This window comes from Salvelinus namaycush, chromosome 8 (assembly GCF_016432855.1).
Source record: "Salvelinus namaycush isolate Seneca chromosome 8, SaNama_1.0, whole genome shotgun sequence".
Lineage (NCBI taxonomy): Eukaryota > Metazoa > Chordata > Actinopteri > Salmoniformes > Salmonidae > Salvelinus > Salvelinus namaycush.
The window spans coordinates 4738555-4754994 of NC_052314.1; the positions used below are offsets into that span (position 1 = coordinate 4738555).

The 16440-nt window shown below is 43.0% G+C and overlaps 1 protein-coding gene across 1 annotated transcript in view; it reads left to right on the top strand.

The window, feature by feature from the left end:
• Positions 1 to 16440, top strand: part of LOC120051659 (plakophilin-3-like) — a 72550-nt gene that overhangs the window by 47413 nt on the left and 8697 nt on the right. The window contains exons 8-16 of the mRNA XM_038998551.1: positions 1569 to 1692; positions 2708 to 2912; positions 3185 to 3359; positions 6039 to 6156; positions 7257 to 7421; positions 7580 to 7762; positions 8188 to 8341; positions 8612 to 8807; positions 14687 to 14774. Coding sequence (XP_038854479.1) covers positions 1569 to 1692; positions 2708 to 2912; positions 3185 to 3359; positions 6039 to 6156; positions 7257 to 7421; positions 7580 to 7762; positions 8188 to 8341; positions 8612 to 8807; positions 14687 to 14774 — 1408 coding nt within the window. The remainder of the gene's footprint in view (positions 1 to 1568; positions 1693 to 2707; positions 2913 to 3184; positions 3360 to 6038; positions 6157 to 7256; positions 7422 to 7579; positions 7763 to 8187; positions 8342 to 8611; positions 8808 to 14686; positions 14775 to 16440) is intronic.

Below are 16440 nucleotides of genomic sequence, written 5' to 3' on the forward strand. Positions count from 1 at the left end.
GGACTGGCAGCGGGGACAGTGGTGATGAGGACTGACAGTGGTGGTGAGGACTGACAGTGGTGGTAAGGACTGGCAGTGGGACAGTGGTGGTGAGGACTGACAGTGCTGGTGAGGACCGACTAGTGGTGGTGAGGACTGGCAGTGGGACAGTGGTGGTGAGGACTGACGGTGGTGAGAACTGGCAGTGGGACAGTGCTAGTGAGGACCGACAGTGTTGGTGAGGACTGACAGTGGTGGTGAGGACTGACAGCGGGACAGTGCTGGTGAGGACTTACAGCGGGACAGTGCTAGTGAGGACTTACAGTGGTGGCAGGGCCATCATAGATCTTTGAGAGAGAAAAGGCTCATTGTCGGCTGTTTTTCTCGATAAGGGACTTGACTGCTCCGTTGGGAATGGATGCTCTCACGCACCAGTGACCTCTGACCCTCCTTTACACGTTTCCCCTGTGGACCTGATTCATCCCACGCTGGAGAGGGTGTGGCTAGAGGGCTTGTTGTAGATTCTTGTGGTTCCCTGTTGTCCCAAACGACCTCGGTTAGTCGAGGACCCATGGCAACTCCCATTGCACAGGGACCTGTTGTCTTAGGTGCGTGGGCAGGTCTGGCACCCATTGAGTGTGCACATTGTGTGGTGCAGGGGTGTGTGACCAACTTTGTCTGTTTTGCTATTCTGGCTCGTGATAGAGCACTTTCAAGAGCTGTAGATTCTGAGCTGGCTGCTACATGGCCCCCGTAGTGGCAGGACTGGTTTGGGTGTGGCACCAGAGGACTTTCATCAGGTTTCACATTTCAAACACAAACAGCCGGCGCCTAGCTGTTAGCACAGCAGATGGAAAAACCACAGACTGTTACCTTTAGCTTAGTTAACCATTCACACAGGCACAGGGTTATACCATGGGAGTGAAACCTGTGAGTCATGTTGGCCTGATTGGTCAGCTGGACTGGCAATGTATTATCTCATTTCTGCCTAATCGTGCACCAGGGGTTGAGGGTCAACTCCATTTAAATTCCAGCTAATTTGAGGAAAAAGTCAATCAAATTCCAAATGTTCCTCGTTGAAAAGCTTTGAAGATAAATTAGAATTAGACTGTCAGTGTAGTTCTTGAAATGACTGGAATTGAAAGGGAACTGACCACAACCCACTTAGAGGGGACAGTTTCCCGGAGACTAAAAAGCTATTTCAATGGTGATTCTCAATTGAGTAGCTTTTGCTTTTCATTCCGGGACTAGGCTTAGCTTTATCTGTTATCGAAACGAAAACTAGACAGTCAGGAAGCATAGAAAATTACAAAAAGCAATGGATAGAGGGAAAAGAAATTCAAATTTTTACTGCGAGGAAACAGTGAAGACCAATTGCGGCATGCTGCGAAAAATGACTTTGGCACTGCTGCTATAGAGTGTTTTCACCACGAAATCCCCCATCATTCATAATCTATTATTTGTCTCAGTCTCTCTAACCTGTCCAGGGGCTGGCTTACTGTAAAGCGCTTTGTGTCAACTGGGCTTTACAAATACAGGTACATTTGATTGGTTGGTTGGTTGATTGATTGATCTTTCTGATTGTACAGGATCAATAACCTGGACATGGCTACGGCGGTGAGGTACCTGGCAGAGGGGGATGCTGAGCTGCAGGTTCTGGGAGCAGCTTTTATCCAACATGAGTGTTACAACGACACCGAGGCCAAGAAAGAGGTAGTAAAGGGATTTCCTCTTCATTCTGCAGTCACATCTCTGTTTCTCTAGTACTTCCTTATGATATTTCCAATGTCAAATACGCGTCCCATTCGGTGTGCGTATGTTCATTAACATACTACAAGGAACAATAGAAGTGAAGTTGCTAGTTGCATAAGAACTATTGTGTATCAACACATTGACTGACGTGCTCCAGGTATATCAACACATTGACTGACGTGCTCCAGGTGTATCAACACATTGACTAACGTGCTCCATGTATATCAACACATTGACTGACGTGCTCCAGGTATATCAACACATTGACTGACGTGCTCCAGGTGTATCAACACATTGACTGACGTGCTCCAGGTATATCAACACATTGACTGACGTGCTCCAGGTGTATCAACACATTGACGTGCTCCAGGTGTATCAACACATTGACGTGCTCCAGGTGTATCAACACATTGACGTGCTCCAGGTGTATCAACACATTGACGTGCTCCAGGTGTATCAACACATTGACGTGCTCCAGGTGTATCAACACACTGACGTGCTCCAGGTATATCAACACATTGACTGACGTGCTCCAGGTATATCAACACATTGACTAACGTGCTCCAGGTGTATCAACACATTGACGTGCTCCAGGTATATCAACACATTGACTGACGTGCTCCAGGTATATCAACACACTGACTGACGTGCTCCAGGTATATCAACACATTGACTGACGTGCTCCAGGTATATCAACACATTGACGTGCTCCAGGTGTATCAACACATTGACTGACGTGCTCCAGGTGTATCAACACATTGACGTGCTCCAGGTGTATTGATTTTGTACCTTGTCAGCTCGGGGATTTGATCTTGCAACCTTTACAGTTACTAGTCCAACGCTCTAACCACTAGGCTACGCTGTCTAATCATTTCAGATATACAGGATTGCCTAGGGAATAGGGGCTAGGCTAGGGGTCACTGGGATTCAGAATGAGTCTAAACCTTACAGAGATGTTCTTCCCTCCAATCACTAGGTGCACCACTATAAGGGCATCCCAGAGCTGGTGAGGCTGTTCAACAGTGAGAACCAGGAGGTGGCTCGCTACGCCACGGGCGCCACGAGGAACCTCATCTACGAGAACATGGACAACAAGGTGGCCCTTATCGAGGGGGGAGGGATCCCACAACTCATAGAGGCTCTGAAGGTGAATGACGACGAGCTACGCAAGAACATCACAGGTATGACGTTTTACATTTTAGTCCTTTAGCAGAGACTCTTATCCAGAGCGACTTACATTCATCTGAAGGTCGCTAGGTAAGACAACCACATATCACAGTCTTAGTAAGTAAAACTTTCTCGAGAGACAAAGTACTCTGTACAATGTAGGGCTCTACGCTGACATGTGCTCCTAAAGTATACTTTTTTTGGGGAGCACAGAAAGAAATTTAGGAGCACAATGAACAATAGTAGAGGTAATGATACAAGGTTTGGTCATTGGGTTTTCTGTCAGGTATTCTGTGGAACCTGTCATCCAAAGACAACCTGAAGGAGAAACTCGCCAAGGAGACGCTCGCTGAGCTCACAGAGAGGATCCTGATCCCGCTCTCAGGAAGTGGAGACACTGAGGTCATCCACCAGAGCCCCTCTGAGGTTGACATCTTCTACAACACCACCGGATGTCTAAGGTACAGTACACTATAGTACACTAGTACACTATAGGATAGTACAGTACACAATAGTACACTATAGTATAGTACACTATAGGATAGTACAGTACACTAGTACAGTATTGTATAGTACAGTATAGTACAGTACACTATAGTACAATATAATACACTATAGTACATTATAGTACACTATAGTACAATATAGTACACTATAGGATAGTACAGTACACTATAGTACACTACAGGATAGTACAGTACACTATATACCAATATAGTACACTATAGTACACTATAGGATAGTACAGTACACTATAGTACAATATAGTACACTATAGGATAGTACAGTACACTATAGTACACTAGTACAGTATAGTACAATATAGTACACTATAGGATAGTATAGTACAATATAGTACACTATAGGAGAGTACAGTTCAGTATAGTACACTATAGTACAGTATAGTAAAGCATAGTATAGTACAGTATATTACACTATAGTCCAGTATAGTACAGTACACTAAAGTACAGTATAGGACAGTATATTACAGTATAGCATAGTACAGTATAGTACAGTATAGTACAGTGCAGTATTGTACAGTAGCATACAGTACACTATAGTACCACATATTACACTATAGTACAGTATATTACACTATAGTCCAGTATTGTATAGTACATTATAGTACACTATAGTACAGGATAGTAAAGTATAGTACAGTACACTAAATGACAGTATAGGATGGTATAGTACAGTATAGTACAGTACACTAAAGTATAGTACAGTATAGGATAGTATTGTACGGTATAGTATTTCACACTATAGCACAGTATAGTATAGTAGTATAGTACAATATCAACACTATTGTGCAGTATTTCACACTATAGTACAGTATAGTATAGTAGTATAGTACAATATCAACACTATTGTACAGTATTTCACACTATAGTACAGTATAGTATAGTAGTATAGTACAATATCAACACTATTGTACAGTATTTCACACTATTGTACAGTATTTCACACTAAAGTACAGTCTAGCATAGTAGTATAGTGCAATATATACCACTATTGTACAGTATTTCACACTATAGTATAGTATAGTAGTATAGTACAATATCAACACTATTGTACAGTATTTCACACAGTATAGTATAGTAGTATAGTACAATATCAACACTATTGTACAGTATTTCACACTATAGTATCTTATAGTAGTATAGTACAATATCAACACTATTGTATAGTATTTCACACTATAGTATCTTATAGTAGTATAGTACAATATCAACACTATTGTATAGTATTTCACACAGTATAGTATAGTAGTATAGTACAATATATCAACACTATTGTACAGTATTTCACACTATAGTACATCCTTCTTCTTTTCCTTCCAGCTCCTCCTCTGTCTAAGGACACTGTTGTCACATGCACTAGCTTCCCATGTCAGCTCCTTGACCCACGTCAGTTCATTGACCCATTTCAGTTCATTGATATGTCAGTTCATTGATATGTCAGTTCATTGATATGTCAGTTCATTGGTTCATTCAGTTCATTTCCATTTCAGTTCATTAATATGCCAGTTCATTGACCCATTTCAGTTCATTGATATATCAGTTCATTGACCCATTTCAGTTCATTGACCCATTTCAGTTCATTGATATGTCAGTGCATTGACCCATTTCAGTTTATTGATATGTCACTTCATTGACCCATTTCAGTTCATTGACATGTCAGTTCATTGATATGTCAGTTCATTGATATGTCAGTTCATTGATATGTCAGTTCATTGATATGTCAGTTCATTGACCCATTTCAGTTCATTGATATGTCAGTTCATTGACCCATTTCAGTTCATTGACATTTCAGTTCATTGACCCATTTCAGTTCATTGACCCATTTCAGTTCATTGATATGTCAGTGCATTGACCCATTTCACTTCATTGATATGTCAGTTCATTGATATGCCAGTTCATTGACCCATTTCAGTTCATTGACATTTCAGTTCATTGATATGTCAGTTCATTGACCCATTTCAGTTCATTGATATGTCAGTTCATTGACCCATGCCAGTTCATTGACCCATTTCAGTTCATTGACCCATTTCAGTTCATTGACCCATTTCAGTTCATTGATATGTCAGTTCATTGACCCATTTCAGTTCATTGATATGTCAGTTCTTTGACCCATTTCAGTTCATTGATATGTCAGTTCATTGACCCATTTCAGTTCATTGATATGTCAGTTCATTGACCCATTTCAGTTCATTGATATGTCAGTTCATTGACCCATTTCAGTTCATTGATATGTCAGTTCATTGACCCATTTCAGTTCATTGACATTTCAGTTCATTGATATGTCAGTTCATTGACCCATTTCAGTTCATTGATATGTCAGTTCATTGACCCATGCCAGTTCATTGACCCATTTCAGTTCATTGACCCATTTCAGTTAATTGACATTTCAGTTCATTGATATGTCAGTTCATTGACCCATTTCAGTTCATTGATATGTCAGTTCATTGATATGTCAGTTCATTGACCCATTTCAGTTCATTGACATTTCAGTTCATTGATATGTCAGTTCATTGACATTTCAGTTCATTGATATGTCAGCTCTTTGATAAATGTCAGTTCTTTGTTCTATGATTTATGTTTGCCTATCCCGTCTCTAACCTCTCACCCTGCTGTCCCCAGGAACCTGAGCTCAGTGAATGAGAAGACCAGACGGCAGATGCGGGAGACCAACGGTCTGGTGGATTCCCTGGTAGGATACATCCAGGCCTCGCTAGAGGACGGCAAGGTGGAGGAAAAGGTGAGAACTAGCTGCGTAGTGGACTGGAGTACAGATAGTGGACTGGAGTGCAGATAGTGGACTGGAGTGCAGATAGTGGACTGGAGTGCAGATAGTGGACTGGAGTGCAGATACTGGACTGGAGTACAGATACTGGACTGAAGTGCAGATACTGGACTGGAGTGCAGATACTGGACTGGAGTGCAGATAGTGGACTGGAGTGCAGATAGTGGACTGGAGTTCAGATAGTGGACTGGAGTGCAGATAGTGGACTGGAGTGCAGATAGTGGACTGGAGTGCAGATAGTGAACTGGAGTGCAGATAGTGGACTGGAGTGCAGATAGTGGACTGGAGTGCAGATAGTGGACTGGAGTACAGATTGTGGACTGGAGTACAGATAGTGGACTGGAGTGCAGATAGTGGACTGGAGTGCAGATAGTGGACTGGAGTGCAGATAGTGGACTGGAGTGCAGATAGTGGACTGGTGTGCAGATAGTGGACTGGAGTACAGATAGTGGACTGGAGTGCAGATAGTGGACTGGAGTGCAGATAGTGGACTGGAGTGCAGATAGTGGACTGGAGTGCAGATAGTGGACTGGAGTGCAGATAGTGGACTGGAGTACAGATAGTGGACTGGAGTGCAGATAGTGGACTGGAGTGCAGATAGTGGACTGGAGTGCAGATAGTGGACTGGAGTGCAGATAGTGGACTGGAGTACAGATAGTGGACTGGAGTGCAGATAGTGGACTGGAGTTCAGATAGTGGACTGGAGTGCAGATAGTGGACTGGAGTGCAGATAGTGGACTGGAGTGCAGATAGTGGACTGGAGTGCAGATAGTGGACTGGAGTACAGATAGTGGACTGGAGTGCAGATAGTGGACTGGAGTACAGATAGTGGACTGGAGTACAGATAGGAAAGTTACTTAGCCGTGTGGTATTTGTAGAACAATTGTCACAATGCGTAACTGTACCTTCAGTGTTTTTCTTCGATCAAGTGTCAAACGTGTCGTCATGGGAATTAAATAAAAACTCAACATTCTATGGTACATTTGTTTCTTGTGAAAGCCTCACATTTTGGACTTTGATATTAAACCCTATTCAACTTGTGTGCTTGTGTCCAGGGAGTGGAGAACGCAGTGTGTGTTATGAGGAACCTCTCCTATCAGCTGTACAGTGAGATCCCGCCCTCGGCCATGCTACGTCTGGAGGGACCAACCAGAGGCCAGGACACCAGCAGGAGTGAAGCCATTGGTTGCTTCACCCCTCAGAGCAAGAAAGTAAAAAATGTATGTATCACAGTGTCAATCTTCTTCTTCTTCTTCTGTCAGTTTAGCAGTTGGACCGTCGTCTTGAATGTCTTCAGAATGACCCTGTCTGTGTCTAAACGGAAGTCCTTTATCACATCGCCTACATCACATTGACCCCTGACCTTCTCCTTTTACAGAAGATGAACCAGGACCTGGTTACATTCACAGAGGTGGCCCGCGTGCCCAAGGGTCTGGAGTGGCTGTGGCACCCCCAGGTGGTGGGGCTGTATAACCGCGTGCTGCAGGGCTGTGAGTTCAACTTCACCACCCGCGAGGCTGCAGCCGGGGCGCTGCAGAACATCACAGCTGGAGACAAGAGAGTGAGTGTTGATAATTCCCACTGCCAATGGTCCTTCTCTCGTCACCATCTCACACCTATGGAGTCATCTCACCTCACCACCCATCCCCTGGTGGGGCCAGATAGACTATGGAGTTATTTAACCTCACGACCCGTCTCCTGGCGGTGTCAGATAGACTATGGAGTCACCTCACCACCCGTCTCCTGGCGGTGCCAGATAGACTAACTATGTGGTGATCTCACCTCACCACCCGTCCCCTGGCGGTGCCAGATAAACTATGGGATCATAAACAGGCTCCTCAAACTATCCATGAAGCCTCTGTGACCAGGCCACTGATATGATCATAAGGGTTTACTTCAGACAGAGCAAAATGGGATTGGGGGGGGTACTGTAATTAGTTTGATAAATACTAACGCAGAATGACCTTTCTCTCTTTTCCTCCTCAGTGGGCGGGGGTGCTGAGTCGTGTGGCTCTCGAGCAAGAGAGGATGCTTCCTATGATGTTGGACAAACTGAGGACCAATAATGACCTGGAGCTGAGATCCCTCACCGGCTTCCTCAGAAACCTGTCACGCCATGCCAAGGACAAGAATGCCATGGGTCAGTCACCATGACCCTTTTATCAAATCCTTGATTGCCTCAGAACCTCATCCTCCAATAAGCTTTGAGAGGAAGGCGAACAATTCAAGGATGTCAATGTGAGATGTACATGGAAGATTTGTGTTATTAACAAACGGAGGTAAACCCATTTGATTTCATGCTAGAGCAAGGACCAATCAGAAGAAGACTAACAAAGCCATCTATTTCAGGGGTGGATTTGACTGCCGTGTGGGATGAATTAAATTAGATCAACCCTTTTTCTCCCTCTAGCAACCAAGACAGTGAACAACCTGGTGGACAAGCTGCCTGCTGACGGTCAGCAGAAAGAGCCGTCCAGCGACGTGGTGGTCAACATCTGTGGAGCGTTGAACAACCTGGTGACCTGCAGCGCCGTCGCAGCCCGGGACATCACTTTCTTTGACGGGCTGCAAAAACTGGTGGCCATCAAGAACTCCAACGACAGCAGGTACGGGATAAGGAGAAATATTGGTAGCGGTGTTTCTTGCTGCTGGGTCGTTCCACCGATTCCGTGTAATGTTTGACTTCACCTCATGTTGACATTCTGTCATAAAGAGGACATGTTTCACTTCATAAAAAACACGTTTTCCCATCTCAAGAAGATACATTTTTTTTTTTTATGACTATAGTAAGTGCCTGTTAAGTGCCAAATAAAGTAACAGGGTTGACCGTAACAGGGTTGACCGTAACAGGGTTGACCGTAACAGGGTTGACCGTAACATGGTTGACCGTAACAAGGTTGACCGTAACATGGTTGACCGTAACAGGGTTGACCGTAACAGGGTTGACCGTAACAAGGTTGACCGTAACAGGGTTGACCGTAACAGGGTTGACCGTAACAGGGTTGACCGTAACAGGGTTGACCGTAACAGGGTTGACCGTAACAAGGTTGACCGTAACATGGTTGACCGTAACAAGGTTGACCGTAACATGGTTGACCGTAACAGGGTTGACCGTAACAAGGTTGACCGTAACATGGTTGACCGTAACAGGGTTGACCGTAACAAGGTTGACCGTAACATGGTTGACCGTAACAGGGTTGACCGTAACAGGGTTGACCGTAACAGGGTTGACCGTAACAGGGTTGACCGTAACAAGGTTGACCGTAACATGGTTGACCGTAACAGGGTTGACCGTAACAGGGTTGACCGTAACAGGGTTGACCGTAACAGGGTTGAAGATTTCTTCTTAAATCAGCCATAAATCCCCTTGTGACAGGGGGCAATGGAAGCTTGTTGTGTGCAACAGGGAGTAGCAATTGAATGCAAGCTTGCCAAAAACAATTGTCATCGCTTAAACATTTCTAGCCTGTCTATCTATTACTCAAGTACCGGAGCATTGGTTCTCGGACCAACAGGCTCCGAGACAGCTTCTACCTCCAAGCCACACGACTGCTAAATAGTTCATTAATGGTTACCCAGACTTCTGCACTGTCTCTATGCACACTCACAAGACTATATATACTGTGCCTTCAGAAAGTGCTCATACCCCTTGACTTATTCCACATTTTGTTGTGTTATAGCCTGAATTCAAAATGTATTGAACACATTTTTTATCTCACCCATCTACACACAATACCCCATAATGAGTAGTATTCACACCCCTGAGACAATACATGTTAGAATCACCTTTGTCAGCGGTTACAGCTGTGAGTCTTTCTGGGTAAGTCTCTAAGAGCTTTGCACACCTGGATTGTGCAATACTTGCACTTTATTCTTTAAAAAATTAATGAAGTTGGTTGTTGATCATTGCTAGTCAGCCATGTTCAAGTCTTGCCATAGATTTTCAAGCTGATTTTAAGTCCAAAACTGTAACTAGGCCTCTCAGAAACATTCAATGGCGTCTTGGTAAGCAACTCCGCTTTTTTTTACCCATCTACCAATAAGTTCCCTTCTTTGCGAGACATTGGAAAACCTCCCTGGTGTTTGTGATTGAATATGTGTTTGAAATTCACTGCTGGACTGAGGGACATTAGAGATAATTGTATGTGTGGGGTACAGAGATGAGGTAGTCATTCAAAAGTCATGTTAAACACTATTATTTCACGCAGATGAATCAATTCAACTTATGTGACTTGTTAAGCAAATGTTGACCCCTGAACTCAGGCTTACCATAACAAAGGGGTTGAATACTTATTGACATCAAGACATTTCAGCTTTTCATTTTTAATTCATCTGTAAAAATTCCACTTTGGGGGTATTGTGTGTAGGCCAGTGACACAAAATCTCAATTTAATCCATTTTAAATTCAGGCTGTAACACAACAAGATTTGGAAAAAGTCAAAGGTGTGAATACTTTCTGAAGGCTCTGTACACACACACACACACACACACACACACACACACACACACACACACACACACACACACACACACACACACACATACACATACACATACACATACACACACACTACAATGACACTCTCACACATTCACACACACACACACACACTCACACACACACACTATTATTTGTACGATCATTGTTTTAACTCTGCATCGTTGGAAAGGGCTCCTAAGTCAGCATTTCACTGTTAAATCTACACCTGTTGCATGTGACAAATAACATTTGATTTCATTTGATGCTATTCCTGACATCACAGCTCTGGCTCTGTGCTTCACGGTGCTGTATGGGGTTTTGACTGACAGCCGTTCTGAACTTGAGCACCTCGCAACAACAAGTTGTCCCCCATCCCTCCTGCTAATTGGGCAACTTGTGCACGTTTGTTGTCGTCTGAGTGAGGGGGAAATGCTGTAAATTAAGACGACTCTATGTATTTTGAAAGATGAGACGTTGAGGATTAATAATAAATACCGCTTTGACGTCATACAAGCCAAACACCTGAGTCCCAAATGTGCACTTCACATTTCCAAATCCTAAAACTGATGTCATATACAGTGCAGTGCCAACGTTTATGATCACCATGTCTGATGTACAGCTCCAAGATCACATGGGGTCATAACCCCTGGGTTGTTCTGAACAGAATGTGTTTGTCTATTGTGAAGACAATTTGCCGCCATAACACACGCCTGAGTGCACTCATGACTCCTCGTGACCTTGGGACTAGGAAGTCATGAGATTCGAAGGTTCTATCTCTGCAAAGCATAGTTCTGAGATATTGAGCAGCAAAGTTTTCACATCTCAGATCTCACACCTGTTTTGTAGTGAATTCTTCTTTATAACCCATTATAGTCTTAACCTTAAAGGTAGCTAATGACTGCAGAGTATTAAAATCCTGAGTCATTTGTAAATGTGTGGTTTTTAAGGAGGAATGCGGTCGCAGCTTAAACGGCATGTCTCTGAAATGTTCATCTGGGTTCAGCTGTAAGGCTGACAATCCTGAATTAGACATGTTTAGTTTAAGAAAACTGTAGCTATTTGAATACAAAACATGACAGAATAACAGTATTTTACCAAGAAAGAGTCAGAACACATCATCAAATACTTTAAGAATTGTATTATGATCATCAGACTAATTACTGTCATCACTGAACAACGATGTGACGACAATCATTTACTTTAAGATTTCTGACGGTGTTTAGTTTTTTTTGCTTGTGTGCCATTACTGCTGGCTAGACTAGCCTAGACCATATTTAGAGGCAGATGGCAAAGACGTGTTCTGATTGGTCCGTCTGTATTTGTTCAGGCTTGTGATTGGATTGCAGATATAACCTTATAGTGCCCAAGTTCCAAATGGTTTCATGCAGATAGATCTTTGTAGTTTTTAATAATTTTCTTCACATAAAATGTACTTTACAAAAAAAAATCTAACTCCACAGACATAAAACCATCTAAAGGTCAATTATATGTGACAAACTAATTTTTTTGACAAAAATGTAATGGAGAATCATGTTGTCCCAAAGTCTTGTCCTTTCTGTGTGCACCAAAATGATTATGTGTTTCTCTGAATTGCCTTGTGAAGCATAACACTGTAGGATTGTATTTTAGAACGTAGAACTTCAGAACGTAAAACTTTAGAACGTAGAACTTTAGAACGTAGAACTTAGCTAGTTACCTTAGCAATAGAACAGCCTTTCAAATGATGCTCACCTGACCCAGATTGAGATCTATAACGGACCGTTTGTTGTTGTGTGATGTCGGGGATAATTGTGTGATGTCGGGGATGCAGGTTTGCTTTACAAAACAAAACAACGACAAGTGTGCTTGCTCTAGGTCCTCAACGGCACCTTGTCATTTTTTCTGTCTTATGTTGCACCCACCCCACATTTTCCAGCAATTAGAGCGAATCTCAGTCCAACTGCTAGTTCATAACCTGGTCTTTATGTTGTCTCTCTTGTAGTCCTGCTAGTTCATAACCTGGTCTTTATGTTGTCTCTCTTGTAGTCCTGCTAGTTCATAACCTGGTCTTTATGTTGTCTCTCTTGTAGTCCTGCTAGTTCATAACCTGGTCTTTATGTTGTCTCTCTTGTAGTCCTGCTAGTTCATAACCTGGTCTTTATGTTGTCTCTCTTGTAGTCCTGCTAGTTCATAACCTGGTCTTTATGTTGTCTCTCTTGTAGTCCTGCTAGTTCATAACCTGGCCTTTATGTTGTCTCTCTTGTAGTCCTGCTAGTTCATAACCTGGTCTTTATGTTGTCTCTCTTGTTACCCTGCTAGTTCATAACCTGGTATTTATGTTGTCTCTCTTGTAGTCCTGCTAGTTCATAACCTGGTCTTTATGTTGTCTCTCTTGTAGTCCTGCTAGTTCATAACCTGGCCTTTATGTTGTCTCTCTTGTAGTCCTGCTAGTTCATAACCTGGCCTTTATGTTGTCTCTCTTGTAGTCCTGCTAGTTCATAACCTGGTCTTTATGTTGTCTCTCTTGTAGTCCTGCTAGTTCATAACCTGGTCTTTATGTTGTCTCTCTTGTTACCCTGCTAGTTCATAACCTGGTCTTTATGTTGTCTCTCTTGTAGCCCTGCTAGTTCATAACCTGGTCTTTATGTTGTCTCTCTTGTAGTCCTGCTAGTTCATAACCTGGTCTTTATGTTGTCTCTCTTGTAGCCCTGCTAGTTCATAACCTGGTCTTTATGTTGTCTCTCTTGTTACCCTGCTAGTTCATAACCTGGTCTTTATGTTGTCTCTCTTGTAGCCCTGCTAGTTCATAACCTGGTCTTTATGTTGTCTCTCTTGTAGCCCTGCTAGTTCATAACCTGGTATTTATGGTGTCTCTCTTGTAGTCCTGCTAGTTCATAACCTGGTCTTTATGTTGTCTCTCTTGTAGTCCTGCTAGTTCATAACCTGGCCTTTATGTTGTCTCTCTTGTAGCCCTGCTAGTTCATAACCTGGTCTTTATGTTGTCTCTCTTGTAGCCCTGCTAGTTCATAACCTGGTCTTTATGTTGTCTCTCTTGTAGCCCTGCTAGTTCATAACCTGGTCTTTATGTTGTCTCTCTTGTAGTCCTGCTAGTTCATAACCTGGTCTTTATGTTGTCTCTCTTGTAGCCCTGCTAGTTCATAACCTGGTCTTTATGTTGTCTCTCTTGTAGCCCTGCTAGTTCATAACCTGGTCTTTATGTTGTCTCTCTTGTAGTCCTGCTAGTTCATAACCTGGTCTTTATGTTGTCTCTCTTGTAGTCCTGCTAGTTCATAACCTGGTTTTTATGTTGTCTCTCTTGTAGCCCTGCTAGTTCATAACCTGGTCTTTATGTTGTCTCTCTTGTAGCCCTGCTAGTTCATAACCTGGTATTTATGTTGTCTCTCTTGTAGCCCTGCTAGTTCATAACCTGGTTTTTATGTTGTCTCTCTTGTTACCCTGCTAGTTCATAACCTGGTCTTTATGTTGTCTCTCTTGTAGCCCTGCTAGTTCATAACCTGGTCTTTATGTTGTCTCTCTTGTTACCCTGCTAGTTCATAACCTGGTCTTTATGTTGTCTCTCTTGTAGCCCTGCTAGTTCATAACCTGGTCTTTATGTTGTCTCTCTTGTAGCCCTGCTAGTTCATAACCTGGTCTTTATGTTGTCTCTCTTGTTACCCTGCTAGTTCATATCCTGGTATTTATGTTGTCTCTCTTGTTACCCTGCTAGTTCATAACCTGGTCTTTATGTTGTCTCTCTTGTTACCCTGCTAGTTCATAACCTGGTCTTTATGTTGTCTCTCTTGTAGCCCTGCTAGTTCATAACCTGGTCTTTATGTTGTCTCTCTTGTAGCCCTGCTAGTTCATAACCTGGTCTTTATGTTGTCTCTCTTGTAGTCCTGCTAGTTCATAACCTGGTCTTTATGTTGTCTCTCTTGTTACCCTGCTAGTTCATAACCTGGTCTTTATGTTGTCTCTCTTGTAGTCCTGCTAGTTCATAACCTGGTCTTTATGTTGTCTCTCTTGTAGTCCTGGGAAGCTGAAAGCAGCCAAAGCCGCTGCCACAGTCCTCTGCAACATGTTCCAATACAAGAAGCTGCACAAGGACTACAAACAGGTGAGAAATACCCCTGGAAAATGGTGGAGCGGAGGACCATAGACTACTAGAGAATGGTAGAGAGGAGGTTCATAGACTACTAGAGAATGGTAGAGAGGAGGTTCATAGACTACTGGAGAATGGTAGACAGGAGGATCATAGACTACTAGAGAATGGTAGAGAGGAGGTTCATAGACTACTAGAGAATGGTAGAGAGGAGGATCATAGACTACTAGAGAATGGTAGAGAGGAGGTTCATAGACTACTAGAGAATGGTAGAGAGGAGGTTCATAGACTACTAGAGAATGGTAGAGAGGAGGTTCATAGACTACTAGAGAATGGTAGAGAGGAGGATCATAGACTACTAGAGAATGGTAGAGAGGAGGTTCATAGACTACTGGAGAATGGTAGAGAGGAGGTTCATAGACTACTAGAGAATGGTAGAGAGGAGGAGCATAGACTACTGGAGAATGGTAGAGAGGAGGATCATAGACTACTAGAGAATGGTAGAGAGGAGGTTCATAGACTACTAGAGAATGGTAGAGAGGAGGTTCATAGACTACTGGAGAATGGTAGAGAGGAGGTTCATAGACTACTAGAGAATGGTAGAGAGGAGGATCATAGACTACTAGAGAATGGTAGAGAGGAGGTTCATAGACTACTGGAGAATGGTAGAGAGGAGGTTCATAGACTACTGGAGAATGGTAGAGAGGAGGATCATAGACTACTAGAGAATGGTAGAGAGGAGGTTCATAGACTACTAGAGAATGGTAGAGAGGAGGAGCATAGACTACTGGAGAATGGTAGAGAGGAGGTTCATAGACTACTAGAGAATGGTAGAGAGGAGGTTCATAGACTACTAGAGAATGGTAGAGAGGAGGTTCATAGACTACTGGAGAATGGTAGAGAGGAGGATCATAGACTACTGGAGAATGGTAGAGAGGAGGTTCATAGACTACTAGAGAATGGTAGAGAGGAGGTTCATAGACTACTAGAGAATGGTAGAGAGGAGGTTCATAGACTACTAGAGAATGGTAGAGAGGAGGAGCATAGACTACTGGAGAATGGTAGAGAGGAGGTTCATAGACTACTGGAGAATGGTAGAGAGGAGGATCATAGACTACTAGAGAATGGTAGAGAGGAGGTTCATAGACTACTAGAGAATGGTAGAGAGGAGGAGCATAGACTACTGGAGAATGGTAGAGAGGAGGTTCATAGACTACTAGAGAATGGTAGAGAGGAGGTTCATAGACTACTAGAGAATGGTAGAGAGGAGGTTCATAGACTACTGGAGAATGGTAGAGAGGAGGATCATAGACTACTGGAGAATGGTAGAGAGGAGGTTCATAGACTACTAGAGAATGGTAGAGAGGAGGTTCATAGACTACTGGATAATGGTAGAGAGGAGGATCATAGACTACTGGAGAATGGTAGAGAGGAGGATCATAGACTACTGGAGAATGGTAGAGAGGAGGTTCATAGACTACTAGAGAATGGTAGAGAGGAGGTTCATAGACTACTGGATAATGGTAGAGAGGAGGATCATAGACTACTGGAGAATGGTAGAGAGGAGGATCATAGACTACTGGAGAATGGTAGAGAGGAGGATCATAGACTACTGGAGAATGGTAGAGAGGAGGATCATAGACTACTGGAGAATGGTAGAGAGGAGGATCATAGACTACTG